The sequence below is a fragment of the Pristis pectinata genome, chromosome 31, assembly GCF_009764475.1.
Source record: "Pristis pectinata isolate sPriPec2 chromosome 31, sPriPec2.1.pri, whole genome shotgun sequence".
In the NCBI taxonomy this organism is placed as follows: Eukaryota; Metazoa; Chordata; class Chondrichthyes; order Rhinopristiformes; family Pristidae; genus Pristis; species Pristis pectinata.
Genome location: NC_067435.1, coordinates 2,160,002 through 2,180,605, shown reverse-complemented (window position 1 = coordinate 2,180,605; position 20,604 = coordinate 2,160,002). Strand labels below are relative to the sequence as shown.

The 20,604-nt window shown below is 43.0% G+C and overlaps 1 protein-coding gene across 6 annotated transcripts in view; it reads left to right on the top strand.

Annotated features, from left to right (window-relative positions):
- The window catches only part of LOC127584899 (forkhead box protein D2-like), a 145,574-nt gene extending 126,990 nt beyond the window's left edge, over positions 1–18,584 (top strand). For 3 of the 6 annotated variants that reach the window (XM_052041877.1, XM_052041879.1, XM_052041875.1), the window contains exons 2-3: positions 14,751–15,773; positions 18,319–18,584. In XM_052041877.1, coding sequence (XP_051897837.1) covers positions 14,810–15,754 — 945 coding nt within the window. In that variant the 5' untranslated portion in view covers positions 14,751–14,809 and the 3' untranslated portion in view covers positions 15,755–15,773; positions 18,319–18,584. Of the gene's footprint in view, positions 1–248; positions 287–14,750; positions 15,774–18,318 lie in introns of those variants that run through there. The other 3 variants (XM_052041880.1, XM_052041881.1, XM_052041878.1) reach the window with 2 other exon arrangements.
- The last annotated feature ends 2,020 nt before the right edge of the window (positions 18,585–20,604 follow it).

Below are 20,604 nucleotides of genomic sequence, written 5' to 3'. Positions count from 1 at the left end.
TGGATGACGTGAAAAATGATGTTTTTCACTGTATGTTGGTATTTGTGACAATAATAAACTAATTTACCAATTTAATTTACCAGTTTAAATCCAGGCCCAAACCATGTGGTTTGACCATTACAATGGATGAGATCTGGACTATCATTGATCGGGTTCTAGGTTCGGATTCTAGTCCGCACTTCATTCACCCATCAAAATCGTATCCACAAGAATATATGAAGGTGTATGGTCACATATCCTTACAGAAAGCAGGGTGCATCAATAATTGTGGCTACAAAGGTGCAAGGTATGTTTTCCTTTGTTAGAAAAGAATATAAGAACAGAGATTAGACTGGGTAGGTCTTTTTGACTGTCCTGGACATGATTGGCCAAATGGATTCCCTCTATAAATTCTCTGTGATTTCCATAAGAAGTAGGAGCTTGAGTAGGCCATTCAGCCCCTCAAGCCTGTTCTACTATTCAGCAAGATCATGGCTGATATCTTACCTCAACATCACTTTCCTGCATTGACCTTATATCCCTTGGTTCCCTTAGAATCTAAAATCACCTTTTGTTCTTCTGGTCCAGAGAATATAAGCCTATTTTACTCATGTCTCTGAGTATATCCTCTCTCACTCTCCAACACGAGCAACAAAGAACTAGGACACTCACATCTCTGTAATTCCAACACACTGCATACCGGACACAGCCACCTCCAACTTACCTTCCAGAAGATAAAATATCATCTTCTCACTAGAACTTTATGAAGGTCTTCAGGACAATATGTTGTTGTAATATGGACACCCATAGCAAGGACAGTATTTATTGGTCATACCTAATGGTCTTTAGAAGGTGGTGGTGAGCTACCTTCTGAATCACTGTAGACCATGTGGAATAAATTCTTATAAAGTATGTTAGGTCAGAAATGTTCCAGGGTCTTGACCCAGCAAGGAGGAAGCATTGGCAAAGTACTTCCAAGTGTGGATTTTGAGTGATCTGCCTGCCTTTCAAAATGGTAGAAGTTGCAGGCTTCGGAATTATTGACAAAGAAGCTTTGGAGATTTCCTGCAGTGTGTTTTGTGGTTTGTACCTACTGTAGCCATGATGTGGAGCTGGTGGAGGCACTGAATATGACAATAGTGGACGGAATGTCTGTCACAACGACTGTTTTGTCGTGGAGTGCTGTTAGAACACCAACCATCCAGACAAATGGAGAGTATTTACCACACTACTAACTTGTAGATAATGGAAAGGTTTTCAGATGCCTCCCTGTAGAAGAGTCAACAATTATGACAAATGAGCAGGAAAGTGAGGCTGAGAACAAGACTGAATGGTGAAGCAGGTGTGATTGGTCATGGTCATGAACACGATGTGTTCTGAGGTAGAATGCGGAGCAGAGACAATGTACCCATTCTTTCCATTGCTTGCCTGTCAGCTAACATTACAATATCACCACTCCAAGAGAACAAAAAACATTCAAGGTCAATCCCAAACCAACCCACACGGTTTAATGACAGATGATGGAAAATCCCTGAGCCCCTACTGTACTACTTGAATGAAGGAATTTCATTGAGATAGGAATAGTGTGGCGTACAGGTAAAAATTAGTGAAGGTTCTGGATGTTAAACTAAGTGTTGTGGATTCCTATTGCAGTCTTGATGGGATAACTCCCAAATCTTCATCAAGGTCTGGCCATGTGCAGACTCATGAATCATTGAAGACATTTAACCTTGGTGCAATCAAATGCTCTACCACTGAGCTCTAACCCCAACTCAAGGTTCAACAGCAGCTTCTTCCCCACTGCAATCAGGTTCTTGAACTGACCTGAAAAACACCAACACTTCCTCGGACCACATTTCTTTTCTCTCTCTCTCTCAACTTACACTAATGTTGTTATAATTATTTTGTTGTGAAATTTATGTACAATCTATGTTAATTTAAGTTTATGTTAACTTATGTTTGTAATGCACTGTGCTACTGCTGCCAAAAGCTAATTTTATAAGATAAGATAAGATATTTATAAGATATTTATTAATTAGTCACATGTACATCGAAACACACAGTCAAAAGCATCTTTTTGCATAACTGAGAATGTGCTGGGGGCAGCCCGCAAGTGTCGCCACTCTTCCGGCGCCAACATAGCACGCCCACAGCTCCTAACCCGTACGCCTTTGGAATGTGGGAGGAAACCGGAGCACCCGGAGGAAACCCACGCAGCCACGGAGAGGATGGACAAGCTCCTTACAGACAGTGGCAGGAATTGAACCTGGGTCGCTGGCGCTGTAATAGAGTTATGCTAACCGCTACATTTATGCCTGTGACAATAGACTTGAACATGACCTTTGTGAGACAGTTTCTGGCAACAGCCCATCTCCGAATTCACCGGTAGTTAACCATAAACTGGTACTGAATCTCCAAGCCCTTGGGACAGATGCTAAGGGAATAGAAAAGAAAGGATGCTGGAGGAGGAGCAGGTGATCTGCTGAGAAGTGCCTCAGAGGTACTGACAGGGCGGAACAGAGGGGAAAGATTTGCCGTGCACCACATAGTTGGCAACGCTGACATCAATTCCTGAAAGATGTTCTGTTCCCAAACAACAAAAAATCCCCACAGCTATGCTAAAAACAATCCAGGAGTTGAGACGACATTATTGAAAACCATGTGACATCTTATTATAAAATATTTCCACAGAAATATTGCCCTCAAGGTATCAAAACATATCTTGATGTTCAGATCTTTCCATGGCCATGCCTTCACTGTCTCTGCACCCTTTACCTGACCTCTCGTACACTCTCAACTTTCTTCATCTCACTAGTACCTGGTGTCTCCAGTAATCACGGGGAGTGAGTCAGAGATGAGGAGGAATTTCTTCTCTGAAGAGGTCATGAATCTTAGGAACTCCTCACCCAGTGGGGGCCGAATTATTGAAGCAACAAACAATCTGCTGAAGGAACTCAGCGAGTCAGGCAGCATCTGTGGGGGAGAGGAATTGTCGACGTTTCAGGACTGGGAGTGGAGAGGCGAGATGACCGGTGTAGAGAGGAGAAGGGGAGTGGTGAGACAGGAGTCTGAGCTGATTGGTGGACTGAGGAGGGGTGAAAGGCAACGGACAGGTTGTCCGTGTCGGGGAGGGAGGGAGCGGTGAACGTTGACAATTCCTTCCCCCCCCACAGATGCTGCTTGACCCGCTGAGGTCCTCCAGCAGATTGTTTGTTGCTCCAGATTCCAGCATCTGCAGCCTCCTGTGTCTGCAGAGTTATTGAATATGTTCTAGGCCGAGAGAGGTAGATTTTTGATCTGTAGGGTTATGGGAATTGAGAGGAGAGTGGAACTGAGAACAAGAAGGTCAGCTACAATCTTATTGAATGGGGGGGCCAATTTTGAAGGTTAATATGGCCAATTCTAGTTCCTCTTTCTTACATTCATGTTGTCTCTGCATTTCCCTCCCCAGGACTTCTCACCTCCCTCTCTTCCCTTAAGAAGTTGCCCAAGTCCCAAATCTGACACTGTTTGGCCTGTTGCCTCTTACTTAGTGAAGTGTGAAGTGATGTGGGGTGCTCTCCTTCAGTAAGGGCGCTGTACAATGAACACCTCTGAAACCCTGCAGAAGAGGGAGAACGTTAACAGAAGAAATAAAACAGAAAATGCTGGAAACACTCAGCAGGTCAAACAACATCTGTGGAGAAAGGAACAGAGTTAATATTTTGGGCCAATATGGTTTCCCCCTCCTGATAATGACCATTTCTAGCACTTTCTATTTTGTTTCAGATTTGCAACATCTGCAGTATTTAGCTTTTAAATTGACTGAAGAGATTGCTCCGAAACCTGAACTGTATGTGCTGACCTGCCAAAGATTTCCTCTATCCTCTGGTTTATTTTATAATGCACTATATATTAATACAATATGGTAAAATTTGGTCTCTTTCCATCCATAGCACATAATCAAAAACCGCTATCAAAATTGGGCATTATTTTAATCTTAAACAGTTGCAGCAAATGAACAGCAACGTTTCTGCACAACTATTGTAGTAAATAATTGGTAGCAGATTTCCGATTGCATCTCCTGGGATGGCTATAAGCTGACAACATTGGAGCATAATGTACAAGACACTATGGCCTGAGATCTCCACTATAACACCCTGATCGGGTGGAGGAACCAGTGCCAAATACTATGCCCTTCTCTCCCACCCCCACCCCAGTCCTGCCCAAACTTGTCTTCCTTGAACCAACCTACACAACAGTAATCTGACCCCAGCAATGGAACACTATGGGCCACCTCTTGCACTACCATGGACTTGTTCCTAATTGTGCTTTTGCACTAATGTCTTGTTTTACATAATCTTTTTCCTCACTGTCTTGGACATTTTATATACAATTTATGTATAATTTATGTTCTGTGTGTTGTTGTTTGAATCTACGTTCCTGTTATGCTGATGCAAGCAAGTTTTTCATTGCACCTGTGCCTCAGCGCACTTGTGCATATGACAATATACTCGACTTGAACTTGACTCCTGTCCCTGCAATAACGGCAACAACGTTCTCCCTTGTGTCCCATCTTGGATCAGTCCTGGTGAAGGATGGGTCAGCCACCTTACTAACTTACCCAGCACTGTTGGGGACAGGAGCGAGGAGGGTTGGAGATAAAAAGGTCCGTGGTAATGGTGTAGCTCTGGCTAGGTGTCTGTCACAGGTAATTGGTGACAATTGTTTAACAGCAACTGACTGAAAACATGGAGACACAGACACTGCAGATGCTGGATCTGGAGCAACAAACAAAATGCTGGAAGAACTCAGTGGGTCAGGCAGCATCTGTGGAGGGAAATGGACAGTCGGCACTTCGGGTTGAGACCCTTCATCTGGACTGAAAGAAAGAGGGGAGATAGGGGAGGGGAGGCAACCTATCACTTGCCAGGTCTTGCTCCACCCCTTCCCCTCACCTCTTTATATTGGCTATCTCCCCTCTACCTTCAGACTAGATGAAGAGTCCTGACTCAAAATGTTGATTGTCCATTTTCCTTCATAGATGCTACCTGACCTACTAAGTTCCTCCAGCATTTTATTTATGACTGCAAGCATTATTGTTTCTCTCTCCACAGATGCTGCCTGACCTGCTGAGTTTTTCCAAGATGTTCTGTTTTTATTTCCGGTTTCAGCATCTGCAGTTTTTTTCCCATTGACTGGCAACGATTGGCTGATTAGTTGTTACCAAATGATTGACATTAAGTGACTGGCAGCAATTAAATGAGGCACAATGATGGAAAGCAGTTAACTGGCAACAAGTTCCCTTTGGTTCAGATAAACCATTTCCCAATAAACACCAACTATTTCATCCTTGGGGTTTCACTTGTCCCTTGTGAGTGGCTTTATCAAACACTTTCTGAAAATCAAGTTATTAAATACCACTCTTTCACTTTCGTACACAATTCTACTACTTTCTCTAAGAATTCTATGAAGTAGAAAAAAGTCTGTTAAGTTTGTAAGGCATGGACTGTTTTCCATAAACCCACACTAGTTTGCAATTATTGCTTTTACTGTCGTTAAGTACAAATTGTTTTCTTTAAAATGGACTCCAATGTTTTTCCTGCTGCAGAGGTTAAGCTAACAGTCCTGGAATTTTTAAGATCGTGCTTTTGACCTTCTTTCCAAAATCTGGAACAGGATTAGTTGTTTTTCCAGTCATTGGTTGCTAGTCCTGCTTGTAATGAGCTGTGAAACACTTCATTCACAACTCCTCCCAGTCTTCTTTCATTTCCTTCAATGCTACTGGATGTCTTCCATCTGCATTTTGGTTTTGTTTTATGATTATTCAGTGTTCAATGGCAATTATTATTATTTTCAACTTGATTTCCAATTTGTTTGGCATCTAGGAAGGAAAATGGATTATTTTCCATCATGTAAACCATTGCAGGAGAATAAAACTGTTTTATACCTTCACCATCTCAAATGCCGTATCATCAACATGGTTAACTTACTCTGTTTGCAATGTCCATAAATCCCGCTAAATACAATTTCTAATTGTTGCAGATGTTCTCTAATCCCTTTTTGTTTACCCATTCTGCCCTTTTTGTCTTGTTGAATCCAATCCATATCAGATTAAAGTTCCAGGGAACCGTACTAATTTGAGCTGGCTATTTATTCACTATGGCACCCATCCAAGCCCAATTCCACACCCACCCATATCTCCATTGGAAAGGACAGTGATAAAGGCAGCAGATCAACAATGAGTATTCTTTATGTTGTCTTCTTAGCTGCGGAGGACTGGATCTAATCACAGCGACCTAACCTCCAGTTCTATAAAAGCAGCATAGACCATGGACAGAATCTGAGATCTTCCTTGTCCGTTTGATAGGAGCACATAGCAACTGAGTCACTGGAGAACCTATCGTGTTCAAGTTCAACATTTCCTCGTCTCAGTAACTACAACAAATAAGCTGCTGCATCGGTGTATAAACCCAGTTGGTTCTTGCCAGGGAAGGCTATCTGCTGTGTTTACCCAGTCTGGACTATATGTGACTTCAGACCCACCAATATGGTTGACTCTTAACTACCTCTTCAGCCTGGGGGCAATGACGGATGGACAATAAATATCAGTATTGCCAGTGATGTCCCCATCTCATGAATGAAGAAATTAAACGCAGTCTTCACAAAACACAAGTCTTCTGTTTATAAAAACAGTTCTGAGGATTTACATTGGCAAGGTTGAAATTTCTAATCCATCCCAAGATGCCCATAGAAAGTACTGGTGAGTTGCCTTACTTTATTGATATCAGCTTTATATTTTCAGAATTTTAACTGAATAGGTTATTCTCATATTCTCATGCTGAGAATAGAACTCACCTTCTCAGGATTAACTAGACTGGTAACGTTACTCTTTGTTAGACTTGATAGCTAATTGCCACTTCTTCACTGAAAGTCTGCATTGTCTAATTATATGCAGTGGTGATCATAGGATCTGTAACCAGTATAATTGTGCCTCTTCCTCTTGGATTTTCATAACTCAGAAGCCAGAGCAGAACATAAGATGCCACAATCAGTAAATAAAGCATACCACAACTTTGTCTTATTTTGGGGGGAATAGACTAAGGAAGAAGGTTGGCCCGGATAACAGGACAAAATCTTATACTTTTTCCAAATTGTACGCTGGAACCTTTTATATTAAACAGAGCCAATTCACTTAGTCTGACATCTCCTCCAAACAACAGTTCCTCCAACAGTATAGCACTCCTTTTGCACTGCATTAAATGGTCTGTCTGGATAATGTTCTGCAACAGAACTTGAAACTCACAACCTAGTGACCAAGGCTGAAGGATGACCAACTGAGTCAAGCTCCCTGTCCCACTGACTTCTGCTTCCAAGCCTCTAACTACCATGGTTAATGCACTAATTACCAGCAGTCATACCCCTGCATCTCAACTTTTCTTGCTTAATGGAATTAACAAAGTCAAAGTTGAGTTCACTGTCGAGTTTATTGTCAGATGCACAAGTCCATGTGTACACAGGTCCAATGAAAAACTTACTTGCAGCAGCATCACAGGCACACAGCATCATGTAAGCAGCATTCACAAGAAAAGCATAAAATAAACATAAATTATACACAATTTTTATAAGAAAACACAATTAGAACAAAAACAAAATCCATTTTAGTGCAAAGTGGTCAAAGTGGTCACAATGTTGCTAAACTGTAGTGATTAGGGTTTTGCTGGTTGGTTCAAGAACCGAATAGTTGAAGGGAAGTAGCTGTTTCCTGAACCTGGTGGTGTGGGACTTCAGGCTTCTGTACCTCCTGCCCGATGGTAGCTGCGAGAAGATGGCGTGGCCTGGATGGTGGGGATTTTTGATGATGGATGTTGCCTCCTCGAAGCAGCGCCTCCTGTAGTGGTGGGGAGGGATGTGTCCGTGATGCATTGGGCTGAGTCCACTACTCTCCGCAACTTCTTGCATTCCTGTGCATTTGAATTGCCGTACCAGACCATGATGCAACCAATAATCACTGGTAAACAACATAAACCAGGAACAGAAGGAGCTGCAGAATGTTCTGATGCTAGTTCAACGTTATAATTAGGTCAATTGATGGGAGAAAAAGTTTTTATTGAAAAACAGGACATTTGAGAGTAAATATCCTAAGCTTCCATCTTTTGTTAGGTTATTGTTCAATGACAACAGAATCAGATGTGGGGGGTTAGTGTGCAAAATTCATGATGTAGCTGGTTTTCCAGTTATTAATATTAGAGACTTGGAAATGAAGGGTGCTAAAAACTGGCAGGTTACCTCTGATTATTGTTCCCATCCAGCTTCACTGTGCATGCAGTCTTGCGTACTTTACCCCCACTACCTTTCAAAGCTCTATTACTCATGGAAAATGATGCAATGTGTTGGACAAACACAGCATTCCACACACTGAATGCAGTAATGCACCACGAGTTATGGAGTTATTTGTTTCATGTGTGAGGAAAGGGTGCCCAGGGTGTTCTGTTACACCACTGTAATAATAAGGTTTGATAAAGAATGCAAAGTAATCTCCACAGAGTAAAATCTGATGGATTTGCTAATATTAGTTTCTACTTTCTCGCCATTTAGAAAGAATTATGACATCTTTGTTGGATCTAATGTAGATGAACTCAAATTTCTGCCCAGTAATGTATGAGGCCACGTTCTTATCCTTGGTTATTCAGCATCCCTTTGTTTCTCCCAGTGTTCAATGATGCAACTCAACATGACTCCATATTTAGCATCATCTGCAAACTTCCATTTTCTTTCTTTTTCTTCAGTGGTGGCTGGTATATACAGTGAGAATCTGAGACCACAGCACAAATCATAAGGGAGCAGTATTTAGTATATTCCACTGTTCGGTGTAGATTATCTATGTCTCTAATCTCTCTCCTACTTCCTACATATCTAAAAATTTTCAATAATGTATAATAATTCAGAAATAATTATCATTCACAAATTGTTATGAATTCCAGCAACTTCCTCAGAATGAATGAAATTGGCAGATCCTTGCCCCCTTCTCTTAGATAATGCAGGGACACTTCTGACTTCAAAATAAAAATCTGAAGGTGTTGGAAACAATTAGCTGGCAAGGGAGCATCTGTGAAGAGAGAAATAGAGTTAATCATGCAGGCCAGTGACCTTTCATTAAAAATTACTTTTGAAATTGAAGATCTTTGGAAAATTATAACTAGAACACCTTACATATGCCAAGCTATTTTTTAAATCTCTGGGGTGGAATAATAACATCCTGGAAATTTATGTATTTTAAGTCCTGTTATTTTTTCCTTTACCATTTTCCCAGTTATATCCACTATGTAGCTTTGCTTTGTTCCTTTACACACAAGTAACTTGTCTGCTTTCTTCTTCGTTAAACAGATTTGAAATAATTACTTAATATTTAATTTAATAGAGATAATAACACTTTAAAGTAACAGAGAGTTATCTCCATAATATAATTCATCCAGCAGCACCTGGGTTACAGATCATATGTCATGTTTTAGTGTGTTATTCAGGAGGGTGAAAGTTTGCGACTTATTTCCTCATAGAAAGAGTTCATATTAAGTTCATATTCATCCTTCTCCTGGTACAGTCACAATTTCCCAGTTAACTTCTGAAATAGTCAAGAAGTGATTGAGAAAGGGTTCAGAGAGAAAATTAAGAATAAGTTTCCAAGTTTAATTAGGTCCTGTGGAACTGGTTTGAAGATTGAAAATCCTTTTGTCTCCTCACCTCCCTCTTCTCCTTTAAGATTCTCTTTACAAACACAGCCCTTTCGCCATTTCTCTTAATAATTTATTTGGCTGTGTCTGCTTTCCCCGTGCCTCTGTGAAGCACCTTGGGACATTTTTCTACAGTAAAGCTGCCATAAAAATTCAAATTGTGTTTCCACAGCATCTCTTCCAAAGATGGTCTCACGCTGCTTGCTTAATTTATTTAGGGATTATAACCACACAGTTTATGTTGATAAGAAGCCAAAACTGCTTTGCATTCACTCAAAGAATGTAAGTGCAATAAAATATGAAGTGATACTTTCTACATATGGAGAAACATTCAGTGTCACTTCACCCACTTATTTAGGGGAACAAAATGAAGGATTTTGAGGTTTAATTTTGTTTGCAATCTCCCAGATCCAGTCTCTGGGAGACTGCAAACAATCTGCAGAGCAACATCATGAGCAACATGTAGATTCCCAGAGTGCCAACTTGGTAGATAGGGTTCCTTGCTAGCTGAAAGATTATGATTGAACTTGAACAACAGATCCCTTACTTGCTCTAGGTCCTGATTGGAATCTCTTATGGCACAGAGAGAAATCTGAGCTGAGTGTGTTAAGCATTAGTGTGCCACGGAGCCCATGCACTTGCCTAATCAGTATCCAGTGGTCTGTGAGACAGACTGTCAGGGGTTCTGACAGTATTTATGAGGAAACATTAGGAAAGTGTCCAAATGCAGTCACTTTGTGGAAGTGCTGGCCAGCTGTTGCATCCCTGGAAGTCTGAAGATGCCAGAAATTGCCACTGTGGAAAAGTTACTGAGGCAGGAGGATTGTTTTAACAACCAGGACAACAGTGAGTAAAAGGTGGGAGCTCTGCTACCTAATGAACCCTCACTCATGTCTCACAATCAACTTCAATGAAAAGAATGGAAGACTAACAGTTATTTACTCCAAAACACTTTTATTGCCAATGTAATACTGCTGGGAGTGGAGTAATCGTAAGGAATCTGGCTGTCAATTCATACACAGCAAGCTTCCACCATGTAAACAAGACAGGATAATGGGCAGAATCTTACTGGTTCCAAGAGGAATGATCAGCATCCAATGGCTGTTGTTTCCACAAGGAACAGCCATGATTTAGCCAGTTAAATGGGAGCGAGACCTGGACTTCCAGTGGAGGAGCTCATCCCATCCTTGCTGAGGTTCTCCAGGTTGACACTAGGGAACCACCTCTTGGATCCCACATCAGTAAAGGTCAGACACAGAATCCCTTTGATATCAGTGGGGATTGTGAGGCAAAGGATCGGGAGGCACTGGGAAGGGAAGTTAACACTCTGTGTTATTTTTAATTTAGTGTTTTTAATTGTAATTGGTTTTAGGTATCTTAGTTAATTTTATTTTTTATATTTAAAAACTTTTTTTTATTTATCTTTAAGTTACTTGCATTTGTAATAACTTTTAAAATGTAAAACATTAAAAGATTATTAAAATTCCACACAGTCTTTGCAACTGGCTAAACTAGATGCAGGTCTTAGCTGACAGTGAAAGCTGTCGGGGTGATTTTGGGATGGGGTCTCCCTCACTGTGCCAGAGTAACTGTACCAGAACTCTGCCATCTCCACCGGACAGCTGAGTGCTTCGGGCTAGCGAGACTGGCTCTCCACATCTGGATAAGGTTATTGGATTACAGTATATTTTGTAACATGGAGTGGTTTAGCCAGAGGCTGTATATCTTCAAATGGATGATTGTACAGTCATTACAGATGTAGTAGGCTGTGAGATGAGCTTGAGATTGTTCCTGAAAAGCATGGGCAATGTGGTGACTGATCCTCTGTGGTGTTCAGTGGTTCCTTAATTTTAATTAAATGACTTTGAATTAAAAGTAGATCGTACCGTTATGTTGCAGAAGATAATTCTGATACATTATCCATGTTGCAACTTTCCTTATAGAAATGTCTATTTGGTTGGCAGTCAGGGTATTGCTTTCTTGTGAGGCTTAAACCTGTCCCCTATGCTTACTGACACAGGTAAAATGGACTAAATAGCTTCCTTTAGTGTAACAATGATCTGCAGTTCTTCTACTGCAGTACTCTCCCCATTTGGGGTTCTCACAGGGAACATTTAGTTACCCAGGCAGCAAACCATTGAGTATTTGCAAAGTTTGACTAGAATACATCACTTTCCACACAAACAAAATACCAAGGTTTTATTTAATTGTGGAAAATACACAGGACTCTTGACCTCACAATCTACCTCGTCATGGCCTTGCACCTTATTGCCTGCCTGCACTGCACTTTCTCTGTAACTGTAACACTACAGTCTGCATTCTGTTATTGTTTTTCCTTGTACTACCTCGATGCCCTGATGTGATGAAACGATCTGTATGGATGGCATGCAAAACAAAGTTTTTCACTGTACCTCCGTACATGTGACAATAATAAACCAAGTTACCAGTTTATAGGAGAGAGAGGGGATGTAGAAAATAAGATGAACCAACAAAAGATGAGAGACATAAGAAAGAGGTGAAGTAGAGAACGCTGACCTGACTGTGACAACATTGAACAGTGTAGACACGTGGAAGATATTCCCAGTTGTGAATCTTAACGAAACCCCACAAGTGCAAGTAATAAACCCAGGAGGAAATTCAAGAACTGTCTTTGTCTGGAGATTGGAGGGAATTTGGATCTCATTACCTCTGAAGTAAATTGTGAGATGCATTGAAGAAGTTTACTCCGTCAGCTCGGACGGATAGGGGAGGGTGGAAGTGAGTGCGGAGCACAAGCACAGACATCGACCGGTGGGAATCAATGGACAATGTCTGTACTATACGTTTAATATATAGAAAAATACTGTAGAGAAATGTATTAAACAATTGAGGTTATACATATCGTCCAAAATAATTATTTCCTCAATAGTTGACTCAAAGGTTCACGGGGTTCCTGAATTCATTCACTTTGATTTGGACATTATACTACGTGTGTTACTCAGACCCGCGACCGGTCCCTGAATATTTCCATAATTGGGCTTTTCGTTACTTAAGCTTTTTTTGGATCTGCTTACTTACTCTGACGAGCTTGTGGGGCTAAATATTTAGAAATACGCCCGATAATTAATAATACCCCTGATTGCAATCGGTAACTAACAATTCAGACTTAAAGCAAGCGACAAATTGCAACCAGCGATATTTGGATAGGACCCCGACCATCAAAGCAAGGTCGCTGAATGTGTATTTATAAACAGACAGAAATTCGAGTGGCGAGTGCTGGCAAATCTTGGTCTGACGGGGGAAGACAGGTAAATGAATCAGGGAAATAAATATAGCCGAGTGAAATTAAAACTGGTAACGCCGCCAAAATCAATGCCACAAATAACCCTGACTGTTAAACAGGTGTATTCGTTTCAACAAAAACGACTTTCACTACAACAGCAATGAAAGGAATATCAGGCGATCGTTTTAGATTCACTGGCAGTGCACAGATTCACACCACTGCCAACAATATGGCCCATATCCTCACCCGCACGTTCTCCGAGCAAGCTATTGTATATTTAAGTATGGAGGGTGGTCGCCGCTTTTTTGACCCGACGTAGAAAGGAAGCAGTAATTAAATTAATCCAAATTCACCCAACCGCTCCCAGCCTGAAATTCCTACTGCGACGCTGTTAGAACCTTCAGGGAGTCCGATCCCAATAAACCAAACCTGTGTCTTCAGTGGCAGAGAGCAGGCAGAGGCAGTTCACAGCTGCCGGTGAGATCCCGACTCAAGCCAAGACTTTACAACAATCTCCCAACGCATGTTCTTTCTTCCAACACTTAGTCCCAGTAGCTTCTGTCTCGTTCGTTACATATTCTAAACCTCCGGGGCCAGAACTAATTTCACCACGAGTGTAAATCACTGTCTGTTGTCTGTGTCTGTCTGTCCAGACTGTGTGTCGGGAGGTTATATGTAATAAGGGATGATTGTGTCAAGTATTACACATTTCCAGTTATTAAGAAAACTGAGTATTTGATACATCAGGATTAGATGTATTATCACTGACTTAGCTGACGTGAACTTTGTTGTCTTGCGGCAGCGGTACAGTGCACAGACGTAAAATTACTATAAATTACAAAAATAAATAAATAGTTCAAAAAAAAAGAAATAACGAGGAGTGTTCATGGTACCGATATACTGGCCGGATTTCTCAATTAAGTGTTGGGAATATTACAAGTGTTTTTGTCTTTAACTATTTTGCTTACTACCCAGACGCAAGCTCTTTTATCCGTTGGATTTATTTTTAAAGATAATAGCTACCTTTTAAAGAGAGGTTTCGACATCACTTTAGAAATTGATTCAAGCAAACTTGAAACGAGTTTGGTACGGCTGGTTCAAAGTGTGGCAAAGTCTCCAGGGTTTGGTGATTGTGTTCTTGATAAGTTTGCAATCGTGGCGATTTTTTGCCGGAAAAGGAACGTGGGTAAAGAAACGACAAAAATCGAGCTGTCGTTTTAGACAAAAAGTATGCAGCTGTTTATATTTAACTGGAGATTGTTCGAGGAGTATAAAATATTGTTCGATCAGAGTTAATGGACAAATGAAGTTAACTTTAAAATAGTCTGGGGGATCTGAAATCGAGACTGAATGAATCCTAGTCCGTTGTCGCTGGTAGTTTTCGGCGGAAGGGGAGTAACGGGGCGAGGTGCCATCGGGCGCGGGTGTCGGGGCGATGTGCGGAGTTGCCAGTGAGGTCGGGAAGCGGCGTGTGATTTGTTGCCCAGTCTCTGGTGCTGAGAGGCTCCCGAGTCTCCGCATTCCTGGCTGACGTCAGCCACCCTGTCGGTGCGGAGATCTGGGGCATTTAAAGTGGGAGGCGGGTTGTTTTCACAGCCCGCTGGCCTGTTACCCCGAGGAAGGAAGGCAAACTGCGAGGACAACGGAGTTGCTGCCGATGCTTTCTCACCTTGGGCTGGGCTGAGGGCAGCTTCCGAGGCTGGATCTGTGCCTGGCTCTCTCCCTCCCTGGATGTGTCTGTGTGTCCTTTAAAAAAGTTTTATCTCGTTTCTTTTTTCTTTCTTTCTTCTTGCTTGGAGTTTTGTTCCATGTAGCGGCGGCCCCGGAGACGTGCAGACGACCGGTTGTCCAACTGGCGATGACTCTGGCGTCAGAAATGACTGAGAGGTCGTTCGGGTTGCGAGAGACAGACATCGACGTGGTGGGCAACGAGAGACAGGAGGGTCCCGGAGACAGGGACTCGGAGGGGGCTCGGAGCTCGTCCTCGGCAGCTGCGGGCGTGCAGGAGGTGAAGGCATCGAGCAGGAACCCGCTGGTGAAGCCCCCATACTCCTACATCGCCCTAATCACTATGGCAATCCTACAGAGCCCCAAGAAGCGTCTGACCCTCAGCGAGATCTGCGAGTTCATCAGCAACAGGTTCCCCTACTACAGGGACAAGTTCCCCGCTTGGCAGAACTCCATCCGGCACAACCTCTCCCTCAACGACTGCTTCGTCAAGATGCCCCGAGAGCCGGGGAACCCGGGCAAGGGCAACTACTGGACCCTGGACCCCAACTCGGCCGACATGTTCGACAACGGGAGCTTCCTCAGAAGGAGGAAGAGGTTCAAGAGGCAGCAGCAGATCGGGGTACTGAGGGAGCACGGCAGCCTCATCCCAGGATTCGGCTACGGACCTTATGGTTACGGCCTTCAGATTCCCAACACCGGGTACCCTACTCTGGCCTTCCATCACCATTGTCCAATCACGAATCCCACCGGCGTCTTCCCCTCGCTTTCCGCCCTTATCCAAGGGAGTGAGTTGACCGGGAAACCTTTGCCGCCACCCCTGGGCCCCTCTTCTCCAGCTCGTCCGACAGTCAAGGTGGAAGCTGCCTCTCCGCTCTCTACCTTCTCAATAGACAGCATCATGAGCCCCACCTCGCCGCCCCTCTACCCAAGGACAGGACAAGCCCCCGTTCTGCCTGTGATCTCCGCTCTCCTCTCGCCCTCGCACAACTTGTTAAACATAAATTATGACCGTTTGCAACAGGAAGCGAACTTTGCAAACAAAATTATCCAACTCAGCAACCGTCATTATTGAAGGAGCCTTGGGCGTTCAGGTAAGACACTTCAACCTATTCTTGAGCAATCCCCGCCGCCTGAAACGTTCTTGTTTGTGGATTTACGTTAAATGAAAAGGAGATAAAAATTAGCAGGAAAAGCAGAACTTCCATCCTCGTTTTCTTGAACTGGAATCCAAATCCAAAGTACATTCATCTGAACCCCCTTTGATTAGTTTGTTCGAAGGAATTCCCTTCCTGCCGTTTGCCTTTGGTGGAGGGCTCATTTTCCAAACACGCGAGAAATTTCCAGTGTTCTGAAGTTGGACTAAAATGATCAGATTCATGTTTTATTTTAAACGGCGCGGAGCAAAACCCTTTGTGAAGTCTTACTGTTTTCAATGCGAATCCACAATTTAATTCAAGCCTTCATCATAACCTTGATTCATTTATTTGGGAGGGTTTTCGAAAGGACATCGGTGGCACTTTATTCCAAAGTGACTCCACTCCCACCTGTTCCGATCAGCAGTGCGATCGAACGCTGGCTGTAAACACGTCAGCCTCCCCGCCGCGCATAGGGTCTTTATTTATTTTTCTATTGAACCAACTGGACAAATGGTACTTGCCTCACGACCCAACAACAACCCCACATTTGAACAAAGTAAGAAAGTGTTTGACAACGCCGAGAAACAGCCTCTGGAATTACAGAACCCCACCCCCAAACTGATATCAAACCTTACTCTCCGGGTGTCAAGAACGGAATTTGATTTAATTTCAGTTTCCACCAGCCCCTGAGTTAACTGGTCAACATATTCAATTCAGAGGGAACCAGTTTCCAATGATAAATTTCACAATTCAATGTTGGAAGACAGAAAAATGACTATTTTAAGACGAATTACTAAAGGGGTTGGTTTTGTCCGCCCGTTTCGGCTTTATGCGGGAGAGCTGTGATGTGCGTTGTTAGCTGCTCGTTGAAACATTTAATCACCCTGATTTAGTTAATTCAAGGCGAAGGTAAGGACTGTGAATGAGGTGCTCTCGGGTCCAGGGGTGGGATGAGGTTGAGGAAAAGCGGAGACGCCGGGGATTGGGTCAGTTCATTAACTCCTGTACAACCTGTTGGTTAAAACGAGGGAAGGAATTCCAAACCTCACCTGGTCAATCGAACCGTTAAAACCCATCACCCGAGAAGTCCTGGGAAATAAATCCGGGAAATTCTGGCCTGATTATCTGTTGAATTCGACACCAGAGAGGCAGTCGGATCAGGAAGCGTGAAAGATCTAAGGCGGGCACAAACGGACATACACACCGACACGCGAAGTAGGAGACCGCTCGGCCTCCAAACCGGCTCCACCATTTAACGAGATGGTGACTGACCAGACTATAACTGAGCTTGGCTTTTCTCTTGCCCCGGTAACCTTCCACTTCTCTTCCAATCAAGTATCCATCTGCCCCGCCTTCAAACCATTCAAAGACTGAGGAAGAGAGTTCCAAAGATTCGCCGCCCGTTGTAGGGAAAGAAGTCAATTCGCCTCACTTTTGGGTCGAATGGGAGATCACTTATTTTTAAATGAGGTCTGGTGGTGTAGAACCTCCACTCTCACCGTGTCGCCACCTCTCAGGGTCGCTTACACCCCAATTTATGACAAGTGAGAGTGTTACTTAGTACCCTTTGCCTTCTGTGGATTGAAAGAAAACAGCCAATGCGTGCTGTTCTACCTTTCTATTTCCCTTTTAAGATACTATCCCCCATCCTTCAAACCCCAATGCCCCCTGTAACTCCTCATACGTTACTGCTGGTGTTTAAGGTCAGTAGGAATTAAAACAAAACATTCTCGAAGTACTCAGCAGGTCACTGCACACGCCAGCAGGCTGCTACAGCAAAGACATTTCGTTAAAACTACCTCCTCTGAGACGGGATCGGCGTTCTTTCCGAGGTAGAGGGATTCAAAGATGAACTCGCGCCTCGAGTTCAGTGTGGGTAGCGAAGGGCGGTCAATTACCACCGCATTCACCGACCGACGTATATCTGCACGTTGAAGGTATCTGGGTCCGGGCAAAATGATGGGTGAAATCACAGTTCAGGCCAAGGGATACAGAACGTGTTGGCCACTGTCACACGCACAATTGGGGATTAAGTTGTATCAGAACATAAGGACAGGCCCGTCAGCCCACGATGTCGTGCCGAACTAATTAAACACCTACCTGAACTACTCCCTTCTGCCTACACGATGTCCACATCCCTCTATTCTCTGCACATTCATGTGCCTATCTAAGAGCCTTTTAAACACCTCTATCATATCTGCCTCCACCACCACCCCGGCAGCACATTCCAGGAACCCACCACTCTCTGTGTAAAAAAATTGTCCCGCACATCTGCTTTGAACTTGCCCGATCTCACCTTAAATGCAAGTTGAATTAACTCAACAAAAAATCAAGTTGGAAAAAAATATGGCCAACGTCATAATATTTAGGATCCACTTTACAAATTAGTAATCTCAGCCCGTGGACTCTACACTTTAAACTTGTATACTTTATACTAAACTACTGTGTATACTTTAAACTGTGGTATTGCAATGGCGGTGTTCGCTGTGTTTTGTTTCAGAAGATGGAAAACTAACGAGAGAGAATCGCCCAGCCTTCACTCGTATCGGCAAAGGACTTTTGGGAAGCCAATCGCGAACACAAAATGAATGGTTTGATCTCCAGTCATTAATCATCTGTACATTAATCTGTGTAAATATTGTAACAAACGCAAATGAATACGTGTTTAATTATTGTTGGAGGTGAAGCATTTCCAGAGGCACTGTACCGTGTAAGTTATTTTTATTCGTGTCCGAGGTATTTTCATAGCCTTACACGCCTTTTTACATCAATTAAAATGTATCAATACTAAATAGTTTATGTCCGAAAATTATTGTATCCAGTTTATTAAATCAAATATTTTATACGATCTGCAACCCCAACTGCGCGAGGTACATTTTTGAAGTTGAAAAGTGATCTTAAACATTTCAATAACAACGTAAACTTTAAGATATTTTTGTAAAAAACAATAACATGAGATTTATTGCTCCTTTCACTGCTGAGTTCTACAGTTAAGATGTCTTGGGTTGTCGTGACGAAATTTAAATGTTTGATGTTGCACTGGTGCGGAAGGAGAATGTAAATGAAATCGTTGGTCAGAACTAGAGCATGCGTTCCGATTGAGGGTTTGTGTGACTTTGGACAGAGCACAACAGAGGGAGAATTATTAAAGGCTCAAAGTTTGTGCCGGTGAGAGTGTCGGGGACGAGGCAGTCGCGGGAAGATCTGTCCCATTTCGGAGTTTGCGCTGGTGATCGATTCAGCTTTCTGGGATTAGAAAGAGCAGTGTGCTTTACCTACGTGTTATGAGATGTTACCCTCCTGGTACATTGGGCAGGGATAGCGGATTGCGCCGGGATCTCGACTGTCCTGGTTCTTCGGGGAGTGAAGGAAATAGGATGTAAACCAGTCCCTGTCTCAGGGAGCGGAATCTGGAACAGTTATGGGAGAGTCTGGTAAAAAGGTTTCTGTAAAACAACTTGGGCTCAGGGTAGCTCAAGGTTCTGAGATGTCTTCTCCTGCCGAGGACAGAATTGGACGGGCTCACATGGTTTAAATCACGCCGGCTCTCTGACCACCACCCGGGATATTCACAGACATTCATCCATTTACACCGAGGCGAAACACACACACACACACACACACACACACACACACACCCCGACTCATACACTTACACCGATACATACACACTCGTATCCACACACACACACACTTACACACACATATATGTACATACATATACACACATGCACACACACACACACCCCGACACATACACTTACACCGATACATACACACTCGTATCCACACACACACACACACACACACACACACTTACACACACATATATGTACATACAAATACACACATGCACACACACAAACACACACACACAAATGACAGGCAGGAAGCTTACAAAAATAGTTAATTTAAGGTCGATTGTAAACTTCAATGAACGGGCGTAGTTCGGGAGAAAACTTGGTTCACCAAGTTCAAAACGTTCTTTTCAAAAAAAGAGAAAGAAGTCAGGGGAATGAAGCTTTGGCCATCAAACCCACCAGTGTGTTTTCAAAGCGTTAACTAGAGAAGGGCTTGGGGCAGATGTAGAGTAAAGAATTTTTTTAAAAACACCGCCGGGGCAAGTATACTGCGAATTAGTCGCTCTGTATAGGCAGGGGGAAGATTTGTGGTTTATGTATTAAGATGTTAAATTAAGGAGCTTTTCTAATATCCCCACGAGGCCACATCTGGTCGTGCAGAAGTGAAGTCAGAACCTGTTTGGTTTTCTGGTTCTTGCCCAGACTTTCCGAAGGAACGTTTCTCACACCGTGGCCCCTCATTCAGAACGGTCCGAGTTGGGACAATTCTTTCCGTCAGGTATGTGTGATGGAGGAGAGTCGGTGGGGAGGTCGTGGATTGGGACACGGGACCGAGGGTTCCTGGCAGTCAAAGATATATATTGGGAATATAATATTAAATTATGAGCAGCATAGAGAAGGTAAGTAGAGTATTTTTTTCTGTATAAAACATTTATTAGTTAAAAGCACTACAAAAGACTACAAATATCAAATGTATACATCTAATACAGAAAGGATCATCTAATCAACTACATAACTTCAGAGATTATTGTAAACTGACACCGCGAAAGCACACATACGTCACTACGTCCGGTACCGCAACACCCGATATTTTATATCAAAATCGTGTTGGTATCGTCCACGACGCACGCTATCTGTTGAGGAGCCCACCCAGCGCGGAACTCCGCCAGGGTGCCCGCGGAGACAGGGTGCTCCCTCTCCAAAGA